An 18,625-nucleotide genomic window follows, 5' to 3' on the forward strand; every position below is an offset into this window, starting at 1 on the left:
TTTCACTAAGTCAAGTAAGCAGGACAGGAAAATGTAAGATCTGATTGAAAAGCATGGAAGGAAAAGTGCACAGAAAGGCCTTCTGTATGCCCACATGGCAACATTCTTCTTCCCTAAGCAGGATCAGCTGGCAAACTGAACACACATGCAAGGACTGTGCAGAGCACCAAGAGGGAAGGACGGCAACAGCCTATGTACCCCATCAAGCACTTGGCACTAGTCTGCTAAAACCTCCTCCTTTTTCTTCACTAGCCAGAATTGCCATAGGCAACTGAATGACGCAGACTCCTCACCATTCCCAGGGAGATCTTAGATAAACTGCTCCAATCAGGCAGAAAAATCGTCTTTTAAATAAACATTAGAGGCAGCTTGGAGCCATCTCAGCCTGCAGCCTGCCCTTAGAAAGTAGTTGGTTGGTTTCCAAAAGGGGAACATTAATACCACATGGAGATGGAAAGATACTCAGGTGCACTTTTTCGAGTTCATTCAGGCCTCAGCCTGGGGATGTAAAGTAGGCACCTTGCTTGCCCTCTGCGGAAGCAGGATCAACCATCAGCAAAGAAAACTCTTTACAGCACCATGTTTCAACTTGGTTTTGGGGTTTTTTTCCCCCAAGGGCACCCCTTTGAGAAGAGGATGATGGTAGCCAAAGAGCCCAAACCTCTTTTTCCCATTCCTCCAGCCACTATTCCCTTTAAATTACCCCCCCCCCCAACTGATAGGAAGATTTGGGGTGGATACACTTGACTCATGGGTAACCTCAGCTGTAGTATCTTGCACAGCTGTTTTCTCAGGTTTCTAGCTGAGCACCAGAGTTACACCACCAGTAGCATCAGACAGAATTCTAGAGGAAAGAGAGGAATGGATAACATTGAGTTGCTTTCACAGTCAGCATTGGAAGTCTCCCTTAGCGATGGCAAAGATGAAAGTCTGAAGGCCTGGGTGGAATAAAACTCCTTTGTGTCTCTGCACAGTGCAAAAGTCAAATGCAGCCAGTGCCCCAAAGAGCCATAGAGAATAAGACACCCTGACACAGAATCTACATGTTTAATGACTGAATCACCTGAGAACATAAGATGCTGTTAACACTGTTAGAGCTAAGCAGGTCCCAGCCTGGTCACCTCCTGGATGGGAGACTGCCTGGTGTTCTGAGGTTCTAAGAAGAAAAGCAAGACACTGGCACCACAAACCAATAAAATAATAAGTACACAAAACATCATGTGATATTATCATCTCTATTTACAGAGCTAGTCTGATGTTAGATGTGGGTTATGGAGATCTTAGATTCAGATCCTTTTCCAGCTGTGTTGCTTCTAAGGTTGCTTTGGGCAAATCACTGTCCTCTCAGTCTAACCTACTGCCTTCAGAGGTATCAGACTGAACCTCCAGTTGTCACTAGTCAGAATTGCTTAACTATTATAGTCCAACACATCTGGAGAGTGCTAGGTTGAAGAAGACTCATTTAACCTATTCCACAGGGAGGACAGCCCCATAAGCAAGACAGGATAGACCCCTGAGTTTAGCAGAGAAGTATGATACCAATGCCACAAATGCACAAATAACCCAGAGGCTCATTAGTATATATAGTGGAATGTAGTGCAAATACCAGTGCTGGATGTACCAGTGTGACTGCACTAGTGGTTGTGCACTATGAGAGTGCATAGCAAGCTGCAGATTGCACAGGATGGTTGCATGTGGGCTTTGTCTGGCACACAAGGATATGGTTGTTTGCACTGGAGTAGACAGAGTCTAATTGACTTTTTTAAAGTCCACAGCAATTTGTAGAACTCATTCACCTTTCTTATGCATCACCTTTGTCCAGTGATGCTCAAGATTTCTCATCCTTGATCTCCCCCTCCTTAGCACTCCCTTTATAATCTATCAACTTCTGGCAGAAAGAGGGAGGGCAGAATGAGCTCAGATTCTAGTTTAGAAACAGATTTTAGACAGTTATTCTAGACTGGCTGACAACAGTCGTGTTAAAAGTGACTAGAAGGTTATTGCAGAGAACTGGTTGTGAGAAGCTATGCTGAACAGAGTTAATAGGATATTTATAGGATTCATATAAAGATGAGATAAAGGCCTTGTCTCCACAGGCCAAATAAACATCCTCCCCGTTCCCATGGTGACACGGGGTGAACTGTCCAGACAACATCCAGTTCTGATGCAAACTGTCCAGACAAAGTCTGACCAGCTCAGCACCGAACCAACCATATACCCTCCTTAAAATGGTAACAAAAAAATCTCTTTTTGCTCTGGATTTCCCCAGAAGATCTGGAGCCCTCCATTGTGATGCAAGGAGACTATGTAGAACATCCTGTTGTGCCTTTCAGCACCACTGCTGATGGCAAGAGTCAGTTGCTCTGGGGTCAGAATCAGGCACACCAGCCATGTGCTTGATGTTGGGTGTCTCATTCTGACCTCTGAACAAGTGACTTATGTCAGTGGTGACGGCACCAGGTGGCATAATGGGATACATGTGCAAACAACCACCCAAGATCGCAATAGAGGGCCACAGGTAATGAAAGGACATTGGGAGCAGTTGTAGGCCAGAATTCTCTGGGCTGCTCCTGGAGTATTCTGGCCTGTGCAGACACCACCTTACAGGACCTTCCATTTCTCCATCCAACATTTCTAAATTGCTGAGAATATCAGTGCAGAAGTCATCTGAATCCTATTGAGACTGATAGGATCCTATTTGGATTTTGGAAACTGTTACATGTGAATTGGCTATAAATCAGTAGTTCTAAGAGAGGGGAGGGAGACCTCTGGCTTGTAGCCCTATCTGTCCCACAGATGCTTTGAATCTGGTCTGTGGCAGGTCTAGAGGTGGTCACCTTGGCATCTAAGGCGTGTTTCCTCTCCTTCCTTTCTCTCTCGTTGACAAGTTCTTTAAAGAAAATATAGGCCATAAGAAAAGTTTCTGTCATCCTCTTCAACTCAGAAGTGTCTCTGAATGCCAGCCTTGCTTAAAATGCAGAGAAAAAAAGTAATGTCTGCTTGCCTTGCTTTCTTCTGAGCCATGTTTAGCTCCCAAAAAGAAACATTACCCTAAATATCATCAATGGCCCAGGAGAAGGAATGGTTGACCAGGCAAAAAGAATTGATGAAGGGGAAGGAGTGTGAAAGTTAAAAAACAAAAGCAAAAGGAACTGTCTGGGATCCAAGATGCTGGTAAAGGAACAGGCAAGCACTGCTGCTTGGCTCCAACAATGCTATCCTTGGGCAAGAATGGCCAGAGTGACAATTTCTTGAGGAGGTTTGTGTTCCCTTCCTGTTCCTTCCATAGTAGAATGAGAACTGAAACAAAACCATGCACAAGTACTGAAATCTGACATTCGTCCTCAGCCTGAAAGCAATGCATTCAAATGCAAAGCCAGGCAAAATGGTATTGTGTTGGGTGCCCAAAGCGCCAAGTGAGTGTGAGGGCACACAACTAAGTTCTATGACTGAAGCTAAGCAGGATGCGTCTTGCCATGCCCCTTGGATGAGGACTACATTAGAACCTTACATAAGTTCCTCTTTGGAATTAAAAGAGTGGTTAAATTAAAAAACAAATAAGCAGACTGGCCTTGCATCATGCTGGAGCTTGGATGTTAAGGTTTGCAATAAGTCACATTAAGAACACACATACCCAGCAAAAAAAACAAAAAATCCAAAGAAACCTTCCTCACTATGATTCAATTTCTAAATGTTCACAGACTGCTCACTTTCCATTAACCTGAATGAAACCAATTTTAAATTATGACTCATTTCTCTTCTATCACAATTTGAAAGTAACACTGGGGTCTACAAAAAACGTATTTTCCTCCCTCCCAGTGTTATTTCTAGAATTTCTATTCTAAGTTTAATTTATAGGTCGTAGGCAGTGGTGGAAGCGAAGGTAGGCCAATATTTACATCCCAGTTTGCTTCTTTTTCTTTTCTTTTCTTTTCTATTTTGAGTCACAGAAGATTAAGCAGGATAGATATGTATGTACAAGTTGCAGAAGGAACTTAGGAAGGCCAGTGGGTGGTGGGCAAGTGACCATATGATGGAATGGTGCATGCTAAAGGGCCAGAGAGGTCAATTAATTTTCCCTTTCTCCTTTACTTGTTGTTGTTGTATTATTTCAAATATATATCTATACGTATATATACTCAGTTTTATCAGACACAAGACCTAACAGCTTTGCCTAGATCAGTCTCGGGTGGACCCAAAGATCTGCAGCAAAAATGAGAATATGTATATGATGTCCAGGTAAATGTTGAGGGCTCCAAAGACATATTCCTCTGGGCTCATAGCATACCGGCGATTCCCCAACAGGAGTTGTGTGTCAAAGGCCAGGAACTAAGGAGAAAAAAGCAAAGACAGAGGCAGGTTTACAAGACCATCCTAAACATTGTAACTCAGAAATCTGCCCTGCTGAAATCAGTGGGGCTTGATGCCAGAAGGGTATACAGGTGTACAAGAAGTGGACTCGGCATATAGCTATGTGGGCGTGTGTGCAAAATGAAGGCATAGCCATCCCAAATAAGAATCCTGCTCCCCCCACCTCCATGAAATTTTCCTTCTGTCCCCAAATTTGTAGCATTGCAGTAACTTTAAAACTTAGTAAGGTTGTTTAGGCAGGCAAAGTTACCAAGGGGATGCAAATATGTATATGAGTTCTAAGTGGGAATGATTTTCAATACCTTACTTTCTGCAATGCTAGAAATTTGGAGACAGAAGGGGAATTTCATGCGTAAGGACAGAATTCTTATTTGGGATGGCCATGCCTTCATTTTGCCTCACTAATAGCTACAGCTCTGAGTGGACTGCAGCCTCAAGGTAGATGATCCAATAATTGATGCTCTCCTTGACTTCCAAAGTATAGAGTGCATGGCTATAGTGAAAGTTCAGAGGACACACATCATTTGTGTGTAACACAACCTGTGATGTAGTATCTACCATCACATACCATCACATTTTCCATTTCTTTTCTCCTGCCCACCAATAGAGGGAGGTCATGGCAAGGAAAGATACATACTGTCCTATGATACATTGTATTTAAAACTAGAAATTGCTAGGAAGATGGAAGAAAGAAAAATGCACAGCCTCGTTTAGCCATAAATGCTTATGTCAGATGCAAAGGGAGCAAGCTAGTTCTGTTCCCAATGACAGCAATGAGGCTGGATAAGAGAACTTCCCTTATGTATGGACAGTGGCCTCCCTACCCCTGGTGTCACCTGGTATTGCTGGGGTGGGCAGCCTAAAGGGCATGTTTGGCCTCCTCCTTTGTCATGGTGGTGGATGCCTCCTCTTCAGGAAACCACTGCCACCACAGCAAAAATGAGGGAAACGTGCTCGCCTCTTCTCACGCCCCAGCTGGAAGAGGCCCTGGCAGCATGTCATGTCTCTTTTGGGGTGTCACTCAGTGCAGTCTGCATCTCCTGTACCCCCTTGTGATGCTACTGAGCATGGATGGATACTCTCTTCAATACCCCCCCCCCCCCAAAAATGATGGGTCCCTAATGGAATGTTCTCCTGCTGAGATTCCAGGAAAGCAATGGAACTAGAAATTGAGAGAGGGGTGGTATATTGTGCTCCCCTCATCCCATGCTGACGCAATATGCTAACATAACAAATGAAACAGGGCTATTGCCATGCCTAGCTCTACTTTAAAACCAGGTCAGTGAATATCTTCTCATTCACAATAAAATAATAAAATCAACTTTATTGCTCGCTGGAATGTTGTAAACCTCATGCCCATGAAGCTAGTGATGAGTGCAGCAAGGAACTTGAATTTTTCCATACTACATAACCCAGGGGAAATTTACAGCCTTAGCCTCTATGTGACCTGTTTCTCCAGGTTTAACACTGAGACTGGTTCAGCAATAAACAAACAAATAAAACTAGCATTTGGACATATTAGACACCACAGACTCTTTTTAGGAAAACACTGATTAATTCTGATGGATTTTGGCCATGTAATTCACATAATGCCTCTCTGCGACATGGTAAGTAGTTGTGTCCTATGGTGGTTTCTTTTTGGTTGGAAGCTACAATTCCTGTTAATCTTCAAATTGTATTTCTTGACATAGAGATTAACAAAGGAACAGCAGGAGTAAATTTTGCAGAAAAACACCCACCATCTATCTCACTGGAATTCGAAGAAAAAGTGGCAGGCAAAATTACCAAGGGAATACAAATACAGCAAATACAAGAGGGCTAGGTATAAATGAGTTTCAATTGTCTCACTCTCTGATACACTAAAATTTGGGGACTAAAGGGAAATTTCATATTTGGGTGTGAAGAATTGTTATTTGGGGCCCATGTCCTCATTTTGATCCCCCACCCACCCTGAATACACCCTTGGTATAGGGGTCCCAGGGGACTTGGGAAGGAAGGAAAGTTTAGAGACTTCCATATTCCCTATTGACTCCAAGGGATACATTCCTCTGTTTTCTGACTTTGATGCATGGAGGGTGGGGGGAATAATTTGACTGGCCAATTTTGAACTGACCAGGAGGCCATCATTACTGAGAATGAATCCTAAACTGCAAGATCAGATGGAAATATAACTTTCACAACTTGAATGTACAGCCACCAATCCATGAAATACAAAAGGGAGAATTTGCTAGTCAGTGCCAGGCCTGCCATTATGCAGAAGGAGAGAGTCATCACAGGCAACCGATTTCAGGAGGCGGCAGCAAAGTGTCGGAGGTGGGATTGTGTGCCACATGGTATTCCCTGCACCCCCAAGCTAGTCTCCCACCTTCAGATGCTATCAGTGAAGTAAGATTCAACTACCACTCCAGAATGCTTTTGTAGACTGAATTGGGGGGTGAAGAAGTGCCTTGTTCTTTGCCTCAGGCAGCAAAATGTCATGGGCCAGGCCCACTGCTCATGCAAACTGCAGAGCCTACAGCTGACACATTAACATTCCATGAATTCTCCCTGTCAATAGGGGTAAGCTATAAACATGTGTTTGAGCTCTCTTACCATAGTAAATACAATTGCTCCCAGCACAGCATAAATGGCATGGAGCCATGGCACCTAGAGGGGAAGACATAAGAGAGAACACAAAATAAACCAGAAGGGCAAATTACTGAATCCCATAATAATAAGTTAATGTCTATTTTGTCTGTAAAGACTAAAGATATATCTACACAACCCAATTTTTGCCCAAACTACAAAAATTATCAGTGCAGTAAAAGAACAAAGTAGGCATAATGGAAAGAAGATGGGCCCTTTCATATTACACACTTACAGTCAACCCTCAACCTTTGCGGGGGTGCCGGATCCCCGTAAAGGTGAGAAAAAAATGCAAACATAGGCTGGATATTTTTTTTAAACCTGAAAGAACATTTTCCTATGCATTTGTAGGTCCTCCAGTGCAATTCTATGGTTAACATCCAGCCAAAGTTGAATCATACTAGAGGAGTTACGTATAGGGCCCAATCTTAAAACATTGTTCTCATGTGAAAAGACTTGCTCCTAGGGAGTGGTGAGAAAGTCACTGGGTTCACAAATTTATATGAGCTTACTCAATTTACAGCTCCCAGATCTTTACGTTTACAAACCTGAAGATGCAATTTCCACAATGCCAAAAATGCATTCAAAAATGCTCATTAAAATCTGAACATTCATAAAATGTATACAAAAATGATTTAGAGGCAGTACATACATTCAACGGAAGAGAACTCATGTGCTTCAAAACTGGTATAAAAGGACATTTGTTTAGAAAAATACATATACATTTCTATTTCAGAAAAAAAAAAACAACCCATAATGTGATCTGCTCCTACGTCAGAATGCAATTGAGGTAGGATTGGAGAACACCAATGTGTTTGAGCTTTTCCTGGATTGCACATCCCTACCTCACTTGTCATGGATCAATGTCACACTACACTGTTATAGCACTATTATTCCACTTATACTGCTATGGCTGCTCCCTGTGGAATTCTGGGATTTGTAGTTCAGTGAGTCCTAAGAGCTCCATGATTAAGAATTCTTAATGCTCATCCCTAAACTGCAAATCCCAAGATTCCACAGGAGGTAGCCCATAGCAGTTAAAGTAGAATAACAGTGCTATAACAGTATAGTTTGATATGGTGGAATGCATTGGTGGATAAGGCTGATCTTGATGGATGAAAACTAGATAGTCAACAAAGCTCTGTCCAGAGCTGAAAATACTGATAATAAATAAAAAAAAATTAAAATTTCTATCCCGCTTTTTGCCAGGCAATCAAAGTGGCGTACAACAAGTTAAAATACATCTATATATACATAGTGGCCCCCCCCTTAAAACAAGATTAAACAGTATAAGATCAAAAACTACATATTAAAAGCCGACTAATCCAAATAATAATCATCATGGGCAGAGTTCAGTACATGGGAAGTCTTATTCGTGGCCGAGTATTATATTCTGGGATGGCCTGCTGGAAGAGATCCGTTTTAATGGCTTTTTAAAAGCTCTCTAGATTGGTAATTTGACAGATCTCGTCCGGCAGGCCATTCCATAAATTGGGAGTGGCTGCAGAAAATGTCCTCTGGGAGTCACTGTCAACCTGGCCTTTAAGGGCTGTAATAAATTTCTCCCAGAGGATCTGAGTATACGGGGTGCATTATATGGAAGCAGGTGATCCCTTAGACAGTTTGGGCCCAAGCCATCTAGGGCTCTAAAGGTGATAACCAACACCTTGTACTGTGCCTGGAAACTGATAGGCAGCCAATGGAGTGACTTCAATATTGGTGTTATATGCTCACTCCTTGCTGTTCCTGTGACCAACCTGTCTGCCATATTCTGTACTAACTGGAGTTTCCGGACTAGGCACAAGGGTAGCCCCATATAGAGTGCATTGCAAAAATCAAGTCTTGAGGTTACCAGCGCATGTACTACAGTTTCGAGGTCACCCTGTTCCAGGAAAGGGCACAGCTAGCATATCAGCCGAAGCTGAAAACAGGTGCTCTTGACCGTCGCATTCACCTGATTCCTCATCTGAAGCGACGGGTCAAGAAGCACCCCCAGACTGTGAACACAGTCCTTCGAGGAGAGCGTGAGCCCCTCTAGAACTGGAGGTTGCAGCCCAATACCTGGTTTGGGGCCCCCTACCGTAAGTACCTCCATTTTGTCTGGATTCAACTTGAGCTTGTTTTCCCTCATCCAATCCATTACTGCCTGAAGACACTGGTTGAGGGGAGAGATGCCATCTGTCATTGTCGCTGATGACCAGGGCATGGAGAAATATATTTGGGTGTCACCAGCATACTGATAACACCCAGCCCCATATCCATGGATGATTTCTCCCAGCGGCTTCATATAGATGTTAAATAGCATCGGAGACAGGATGGCACCTTGACGGACACCGCAATTAAGCTCTGTTTTTGAAGAGCAACTGTCCCCGAGCATCACCCTCTGGAACCTGCCCGAGAGGAAGGAGCGGAACCACTGCAACGCAGTGCCTCCAATTCTTAACTCTCTCAGACGTTCCAGAAGGATATCGTGGTCTACTGTATTGAATGCCGCTGAGAAGTCTAGCAGCACCAACAGGGTCATGCTCCTTCTGTTGATGGCTAGACGAAAGTCATCAGTTAAAGCAACCATGGCAGTCTCCACCCCATACCCGGTCCTGATGCCCGTTTGAAATGGATCAAGAAAATCGGCTTCATCCAAGACCACTTGGAGCTGAAGAGCAACTGCCCTCTCGATCACCTTGCTCAAAAATGGCAGATGAGAAACAGGCCTATAATTTTCCTTGTCCAGGGGGGTCAAGGGAGGGTTTTTTCAAGAGCGGTCTAACAATCGCTTCTTTCAAAGAGGAAGGTATATGATCCTCCCCAAGGGAAGCATTGATGATACGTCTAAGAAGTGCCACCCACTGATGGGTGAGGCAAATTCTGCTTGCACAGAGATCTGTCCAAAATTTAAAATAAAGAGCAGAAGAAAGATCACTTAATGCACCAGATCAGTTTCAGAAACTCCTTGGAACTCCTAGACATGGAAAGAAAACTAGAAGAGGAGACATTTGCCAGCACTGACATTTCTCTGGAACATCTATTCCTTCCAGACCTAGGCCTTTGAACATCTCCAAGGACTATAAGGACTGGATGAAAGAGCTGGATATGTTTAATTTGAAGAAGAGAAGGAAGCTATTTTCTAATATAAAAAAGGCATGTAGGCATATGTGTAGAAGATGGAATAGAACTGTTCTCCATTGCTCCACAGGGGAAGACTAGATCCAGGAGTCTATTGGCTAATGCATTTCTGGGGTGGAGTGTGAATCTGCTCCAGTTGTTTGAAATTCAAAGAAGTTATCCATTGTTCCAAATCCCCATGATAGGTTCAATACCTTGGAGAACTCCTTTGTGATTCTGACTAAAAGCCAGAGTTGATTCAGAGCCCTGCTAACACAGAAGCCATTGGTCACCAGTATCTAGAACTAATGTGTGAAAATTGGAAGGAGGACCTTTTGAAATTTGCAGCTAAACGTTAGGAGAAAACTCTGAATCCTGAAAGTTGTGTGGCAATGGTACAGTTGGCTCTCCACACCTGGGCTTTGACTTTTGTAGATTTGATTATTTGCTGTTTTGATTAATATGTTCTCTCTAGGAATCTCTAGGTCCTACAGTGCAATTTTGCCAGAAGTTGATCATAGACTTGTGCTGGGGAACCAAGAAGTTCCTAGAGAAAACACTTTTCTAAGTATTTGTAGGTCCTCCGGCATGATTCTATGACCAACTTCTGGCCGATGTTGACCGCAACATTGCACTGGATGGCCTGGAGATTCCTAGAGAGGTGTACTCTTAAGTACAAAGAATAGTGGGGGGTTTTATTTGCAGTTTTTCCACATTTATGGGGGTCCTTCACCTCTAACGAGTGTGGAAGGACCACTGTATAAACTGCCTTGGGATGTACTAGGCTCTTCTTTACTGCAGCCATTTAAGCAAAGACTGGGAGGGAGTTTGTAATAATGTTTGTCAGTGATGCCCCATCTCAACAACCCAAACACACCAAACCTCTTGTTTGTGTGTATCTGCCTTCAATGTGCCTGTCAACTTATGGCAACCCCATAAATTTCATAGGGTTTTCTTAGGCAAGGAATACTCAGAGGTGTTTTTGCTAGTTCCTTCTTCTGAAATAAAGTTTGCAGCACTTAGTATTCTCTGATGGTCACCCACCTAACTACTGACCAACCACTAACCAGAACCCTTACCATCCCTGAATACCCCCATGTCCCTCTCCATTCCCTCTCAAAATGAAAACAGAAGTATATCGTCTTTCATTGAGGAGGTGAAATCTCTGGGAACGTCTTGGGTGGAAAATTGTCCCCTATCCATCCCAAGTTTTCCACCCCTGCTGTAGATACACAAATAGTTGCATAAACAGAACTAGGCAACTTCCATGGTCCCTTCCAACTAAAAGATTCTGTGATTTGCTCTTCTTCTGTGCAGCCTTAAAAGAAACAAAGGGGGAAGGTGTCTCTTGTGAGATAGAGCTGGTGACTTTTCTGCTTCTGTGAAACAAATGAGGAGAAATGGAGAGTGAATCCTGGGTGTTCTGTTTCCTCTTTTTTCATCAATGAAATGGGAGGTGGGTATGCTTGGGAACAGGAACATATTATTGTTGTCTGCCTTCAAGTTGTTTCCAACTTATGGCGACCCTAAGGCAACCCTATCAAAGGATTTTTGTTGCAAGGTTTGTTCAGAGGGGTTGCCTTTGCCTTCTTTCTGAGACTGAGAGAGTGTGACTTGCCCAAGGTCACCCAATGGGTTTCCATGACCAAGGATGTATTTTAAGCCTGATCCCCAGAGTTGTACTCCAATATTCAAACAACTACACCATAATGGTCCGTGCAGGAATATATAGATAGGTATATTAAGAGAGACTAAGCGTCAGTGTGGTATAGTGGTTTGGATGTTGGACTGGGACTCCTGAGATAAGGGTTCAGATTCCCCACTTGGTATGGAAACTCACTGGGTGACCTTGGGCAAGTCACACTTTCTAAGGTTCAGAGGAGAAAAAAGCAAACCCCCTCTGAACAAATCTTGCCAGAAATACCCGGTGCTGTACGTCGGAAATGACTGAAAGGCACATAACAACAGCAACAACAATTCTCCTTCATAAATCTGGGCAGCACTACTCTCCCCCCTTCTTGCTCTGTTAATATTTAAGATAAAGGTATGACAGGAATTTGTTATATATTTGATAACATCTTGTTTGTTCATTATTGGGCTGGGTGGAGGAGATGGGAGCACATATGTACTTGGGTCAGAATTTGAATTGCTATCTAGCTTTGTACTTACTATACCCCATGGGGGGAGGCGTAATCACAAGGTCATTATGTAACCTGTTTGGTGTTTATTATCAGGGTATTTTATGTTCAGAGGGGCCAACATAGTTCATGTAGTAAAACTAGTTTTGCCCTATTTCACTGGTAAGTGGTGAATTATATGACTAAGGTCAACCCATTCCAAAAATTATTCTAGAAATATAGGAAATTAAATGTTAAGGAGAAGGATAGCCTTCTCGCCAATATCTTAGCTTTCTACATGTGGGGTTTCCCCAATCTCCTAATCTGGATGGCCATTGGCTTATATTCCGTGTTACAAATCAAATCCAAGGTACATTGTTCCTATTAGAAACCGAATTAACTCTAGAACAGTTCTAGAGCAACCCGCAATCGTTCCCACTAAAATGAGAATCGTCAATCGGATTTTAATTTGATCCATGTTAAAGGCGTATAACCCTTGTTAAAAAAATAGAAGGGTCGAACCAACATTTTTTCCTTTATTCGAGATAGGAATCGGGTTATTTAAATAGGAACGATCAGCCTCAGAAATCGGGCTAGCTGGATGGGAGGAGCGGAGCACGATGGGCTGGCTTGGGGGAGTCGCCCTTTCTGTCCCCATCCTTCGTGGCTGTCACCATCTTTGCTTCCCTCACCCCTTTGTCCACTGTGGTCTTTCAATAAGAGATAAGGTTTTTTTTTATTTTAATGGTTTACAGGTGCTTAATCTCTTCAGCGCTTTAAGCGCCTGAAGTCCCTGCCACTCAAGCGCCTGCATCTGCCAAAGGACTCTTAAAGGCTTCCCCAGTGGATTGCAACCTCCCCTCTGTGTGGGGAGAGCCCATTTGTAACGGAGGAGAGGCAGGATGCACAGCAATCTCTGGGGAAATAGAGCCTTTCCATCTCTCTTTCCCAATCTGGGGAGACACTGGAAACCCTGGATATGTGTGTGTGTGTGTGTGTGTGTGTGTGTGTGTGTATCATTGAACACCATTTGTAACGGAGGAGAGGGAGGATGCACAGCAATCTTTGGGAAGAGTGCTCCCTCCCTGCTTTTCCAGCAGCCTCTTCCATTGATCTCTGGGCTGTCTGGAGGGAACCCTGGCTGGCTGTAGAGCCATGAAGCGGGGATAGTTCCTCTGGAAGCAGCTTTCCCTAAATTCGCTTTGCCTGCAGCCTCCTCCATTGATCTCTGGGCTCTTTGGAGGGCTTTGCCTGCAGCCTCCCCCAGCCTGGGGTCTTTCTTCCAAGGCAGCAGAAGTGCTTTGGGGAGGCAGTTTTCTCTCCCTCAACCATCCTTCCCCACGAATAACTGCAGGACTCATAGGCGCCTCCTGGTCTTTCAGTAAGAGATAAGGATTTGTTTTATTTTAATGGTTTACAGGCGCTTAATCTCTTCAGCGCTTTAAGCGCCTGAAGTCCCAGCCGCTCAAGCGCCTGCTGCATCTGCCAAAGGCTTCCCCCAGTGGATTGCAACCTCCCCTCTCTGTGTGGGGAGAGCCCATTTGTAACGGAGGAGAGGCAGGATGCACAGCAATCTCTGTGGAAATAGAGCCTTTCCATCTCTCTTTCCTAATCTGGGGAGACACAGGAAACCCTGGATGTGTGTGTGTGTGTGTGTGTGTGTGTGTGTGTGTGTGTGTGTGTATCATTGAACACCATTTGTAACAGAGGAGAGGGAGGATGCACAGCAATCGGGGAGGGGGGGGGGGAAATAGAGCCTTTCCATCTCTCTTTCCCAAACGGCATCTGCCTTCTCCTCCAACCCTGGAAAGAGAATCTTTGGGAAGAGTGCTCCCATCCCATAGTTCCTCTGGAAGCAGCTTTCCCTAAATTCGCTTTGCCTGCAGCCTCCCCCAGCCTGGGGTCTTTTTCCAAGGCAGCAGAAGTGCTTTGGGGAGGCAGTTTTCTCTCCCTCAACCATCCTTCGCCACGAATAATTGCAGGACTCGGCACTTTAAGCGCCTCCTCATTGGCTCTTTTATAACAAACCGCGAAATTTAAAAGTGACGTTATGATGACGTTGCTTTGATTGACAGCCCCAAAATGGTGAGTGGGAACAAAATACGGCTAAAACCGGTTTATATATATATACACCGTTTTATTTGAATAGGAACGAAAGAGGATCACTTAAAGCGAATCAGTTGGTAAATGAGAATGAAGAAAAAAAAGCGATTCGGAACGCGGGATAAGACCAGGGTTATTTTGAATCGATTTAACTGATACCGGTGTATTTTAAAGTGTTGTAAATCGCAAGTGGGAACACCCCCTTAGACGTGTAATCCACCAAAACCAATCCCTAAACATGACCTGCTGTTTCTGTAGACTAGACCTGAGTGATGGTCCTGAGCAATAAAAAAGCAAAAGCTTTATAAATGCAGGGCAGTCTCTCCCAACTCAAAGACCTCCAAATGAGTTTGGACTACAACTCTCACTACTCCACAGCTATGCTGTCTGGGGATGATGGGGCTAATAGTCCAACATATTTGAAGGGCATCAGGTTGGGGACAAATTATTGATATAGTGTGGAGCTTCTTGATGTAGGGAACTGGCAATTTCCCCTTCAATGTAGTGGCAATGTGGTCAGGGACCACCATCATAGCCCATTGGCTACAACTGTTCCTTCCTTTCTAGGAAAGACTCTCCAGGGACCATAGAATCATAAAGTTGGAAGAGACTACCAGGGCCATCCACTCCAACCCCCTGCCATCCAGGAACTCTCAATCAAAGCACGCCCAACAAATGGCCATCCAATCTCTGTTTAAAGACCCCCAAGGAAGGAGATTGATATCATGTGAACTTGTACCAGGCCATGGACCAATACTTTAAACACCACCAATACAGGGCATCTGCTTAAAGCAGTGGGTACAATGGTTCAGCTCTTCTTTAAAGAGCAAAATACGTTTTCCCCACCTACACCCCCTCAGGCAGATATACTCCACATTTCAGTTCCTTCCCAAAATAATTGGAAATAGAAGTTAACTCTACTGCTAAGTGCAATGCTTTAGACTCAATAAGGGAAGGTGAGTCAAAGGCCAAAGAGTTCTTTTGAGGTAAGAGTAATCCAGGACTCAATATGGTTCCAGCCAATGGGACAAATGGGCAGCTCAGCCAAATCAGAATATCAAGCAAACAAGCCAAGTCCACAGTGACTTATGGGGAGCTGAAGCAGGATGACTAACAATTCAAACCAAATCCTCCCTGTTCTATCAACAGCCCTTGCTATCTAGGGGTTCATACTGCTAACAAACTCCAGAATGCACACTCTTTTGTGTAGACGGAACACTGAGAGACTCCAACTTCTTGCCTTCCTTCCCATTTCTTGCTGTCCCTAATCAGGAGGTGAATGATTCCAGTCTTGCCTCAAGAACAACTAATCAATAAACACAATCCAGTGTCAACTTTTCCAGCTGAGGGAGAGAGAACAAGATGTGAAAACAGAAGCCCAAGTACAGCAAAAGGCATTAAGATAAGGATTAGAAAGTTATAGGGGGAGCATAGTTAGAAAAGAAAGAGAACAGAAATGGGCAAGTATTGGGCTACAATACCAAAGGCTAGCAGGCAAAGACATCCAAGATGGGCTTATTACTGTTTTGTTTCTGCTTATGGTTAGTACTGCGGTACTGAAATTTCTCCAAAGACATTTTCTGAATTTCTGAGATGTTTCACCTGGGTTGCTAATCTGTGATTTATGATGTTGCAATTTCTTTTCAGACACAATGAACTAGTAATAGGGTGTGATGGAAAGCATGCCACTTACCTACAAAGTCTCTCTTTAGTTACTTGCAGTGATCTAGTAAAAAATAATCTAATATATGTGGTGAGTTGATTGCACACTTAATGTTTCAGTATATTGTAACATCCACCATGTGACATGGTTGCAATATGTCTAAAGCTAGCTCTCAATTGCTATTTTCAGGAGAATACTCTCATCCTTTTGGAAGTAAGGAACAGTTTCCTATTACTGCTCCCCATATGAGCAGTTGACCACTGTCTATTCTTTGTTTGGGCCCTTCTTGCCAAAAGGAACATCCTTTTATAGCACACATTTCTTTTGTTGTGGAAGTATATAAGCTTCTGCATTCTACAGAATCCTTCAACTAAAAACAGGATATTGGGCAGTGCTGTGTCACATGGATACAGCTCTCTTGGGATCATTAGTGCATTTGCTGCTTCCCAGAGTTCAGTTGAGACATATGGCCAAGTTATGACTGTGACCCCCAGTGTAAGTGGAATTGGTATTTCCTTGCACTCTATTCCCTGTACTCTCATGCTGCAGGTCCCTGCAGTGTGAAAGAGGAACTCCAGAGGATTTCTCAGCACTTTAAATCAGACAGAGGAGGAATCAGCAATCATGACAGAAGCAACAATATACACTGGAAGTATTCTGTAGAATCCTGGTCCATATTTTAAGCCAAGATCTATTAGGTAAAACTGGCCAGTAACCAGGGAAAAAGAGAAGTAGCCTTCCGCTCTCGTGTTGTAGCACTCTCTTTGCTCTCTAAGCTTCTTTTCATACTTAACCCATTCCTTGGTTTGTTCTGAGGTCTAGATTGTAAAGGCTGAAAAGTGACAGTGGGGAACTATAGGAGAGCAGAGGACAGAAACACACACTCTTTGGTCCAATGTTCTGACTCTGCAGCTGAGCATGGCCAAAGTGTCACACACTATTTCAGCCCCCCCCCCCCCTCAAATTCACTAACACCCAAGCAATGGTTCTTTTGACAGAAACAAAATGAGACTCTTACATATCCAAAAGGAAGCGTAATGGCCAGGATTATCCCGCTAAACAACAGCACCATCGCCATCACAAAGAGGACGCCCTGGCAAGATGTGAAGTCATACTGTGGAAAGGAAGAAAAGAGGTCGTGGTTGTATCAGTGTACACCAAATGATGAATCTTCAACTCTTCACATGCAGTATACAAGATAATCACATAGTACATAAATAGAGCGTTTGTTAGAAATCTGTTAATCTAGTACCCACTTGCAAGCTCATTACTCTTCCACTGTGTTCTACTGCAAAATTTCCTTAAATACACACTGTTTCACACACATGCACACACAGCCACATTCAGCTTTAACTTTAAACTGGGGGTAGCAACTGAAAGTCCTCCAGATGTTCTTGTATAAAGCTCCTGCCAGTCCTATGCAGCAATATAACAACAGCAGCAACAACAATAAGATCACACTAAAAAGTAATAATACTACTGTAAATCCTTTATACACATCAGCACTAATGCTGAAGGCAAATTTGCTGGGGAGGTTGATTCAAGAGACAAATCTTTGCTCAGAATCTTCCAAAGCTATTTGCATCTGCTGTCTGTGTATAGAAAATTTTGTTGCAAAATGGGATGTGTGTTGGAAGGCAAAAATATCTCATTACCCAGAAGTCTCATCATACTGTTATCAGTTTTCAGTGTTTCTAGATAAATATAAGAACAGCCATTAGGCCTGTGATAAAGGCATCTGAGAACAAATTCAGCAGAAAAATATTTTATTCTACCATCCTCCATCTGAAAATAGCTTCATTTATATACTGCTTCATACTGAACTAACAGTGTCTAAGCGGTGTACCAGATTGCCCCCAACAGTCTGGTACTCATTTTAGCAACCTCGGAAGGATGCAAGCCTGAGTTGAGCTTGAGCCCTTTTGCTGGTATTGAATTCGCAACCTTATGGTTTTGAGTGAGTGGCTGCAGTACAGGCATTTAACCACTGCACCACCAAGGCTCTTTGAAATGAAAATTGCCTCAATGACCCTGTCAAGTGAACTAAATGGAAAATTATCCCTTCTTTCCCAGCTATCATTATCTGATCCATTCTAAATTTGGGGGAGGGTCGCAACAAGTGCTTCCAGGTCATGGAAGACAGCCGGAAGCTGCATTGGCCATCAGGCTACCAGTCAGGCAGCTTGTTCCTTTGTTCAAATACAGAAGCAGGGGTTAGTGTGAAGCCACATTTGTCAAGACAAGATTGCTGCACTCTTGTATGTCACCTTTTTGCTGTTTTAACCACTCTAAGAACCTTTAACAAAATGAGTAACAAATAAAGCTTTGCCTCCAGAAAATGGAACAGTGAGACTGGATAGGTTTAGCCTAACTGAGATGCATTCACTCACCTTGGTCTGGAAACTGAATATAGTGACGGAGAAGCATACCAATGCTGTGATGGCCAGGCAGAGGAGGATGGACGTGGTGTCAAAGTAGCTGCACAAGAAATAATGACATTAAAAGGGATGTCCATCAGCGAACCAAGCCACATGTAAAGGCAGAATTCAGAAAAGTCTGCTTAAGAGGACAATACCCAAATGTTGTGCTTTTGATAACTAGAGAGGTGTTAGTGTGAGGCAAGAAACATACTGGTAATCATTTC

General features: G+C 43.4%; 1 protein-coding gene across 1 annotated transcript in view; it reads right to left on the bottom strand.

The window, feature by feature from the left end:
* Positions 1–1,028: 1,028 nt before the first annotated feature.
* The window catches only part of FAIM2 (Fas apoptotic inhibitory molecule 2), a 61,818-nt gene continuing 44,221 nt past the window's right edge, over positions 1,029–18,625 (bottom strand). Inside the window, exons 9-12 of the mRNA XM_089480480.1 lie at positions 18,372–18,459; positions 17,000–17,095; positions 6,964–7,017; positions 1,029–4,329 (exon numbers count right to left, since the gene is read on the bottom strand). Coding sequence (XP_089336606.1) covers positions 4,180–4,329; positions 6,964–7,017; positions 17,000–17,095; positions 18,372–18,459 — 388 coding nt within the window. The 3' untranslated portion in view covers positions 1,029–4,179. The remainder of the gene's footprint in view (positions 4,330–6,963; positions 7,018–16,999; positions 17,096–18,371; positions 18,460–18,625) is intronic.

The sequence above is a fragment of the Sceloporus occidentalis genome, unplaced genomic scaffold (genome assembly GCF_023333645.1).
Source record: "Sceloporus occidentalis isolate IW3139 unplaced genomic scaffold, rSceOcc1.0.p SCAF_1, whole genome shotgun sequence".
Classification (NCBI taxonomy): Eukaryota; Metazoa; Chordata; class Lepidosauria; order Squamata; family Phrynosomatidae; genus Sceloporus; species Sceloporus occidentalis.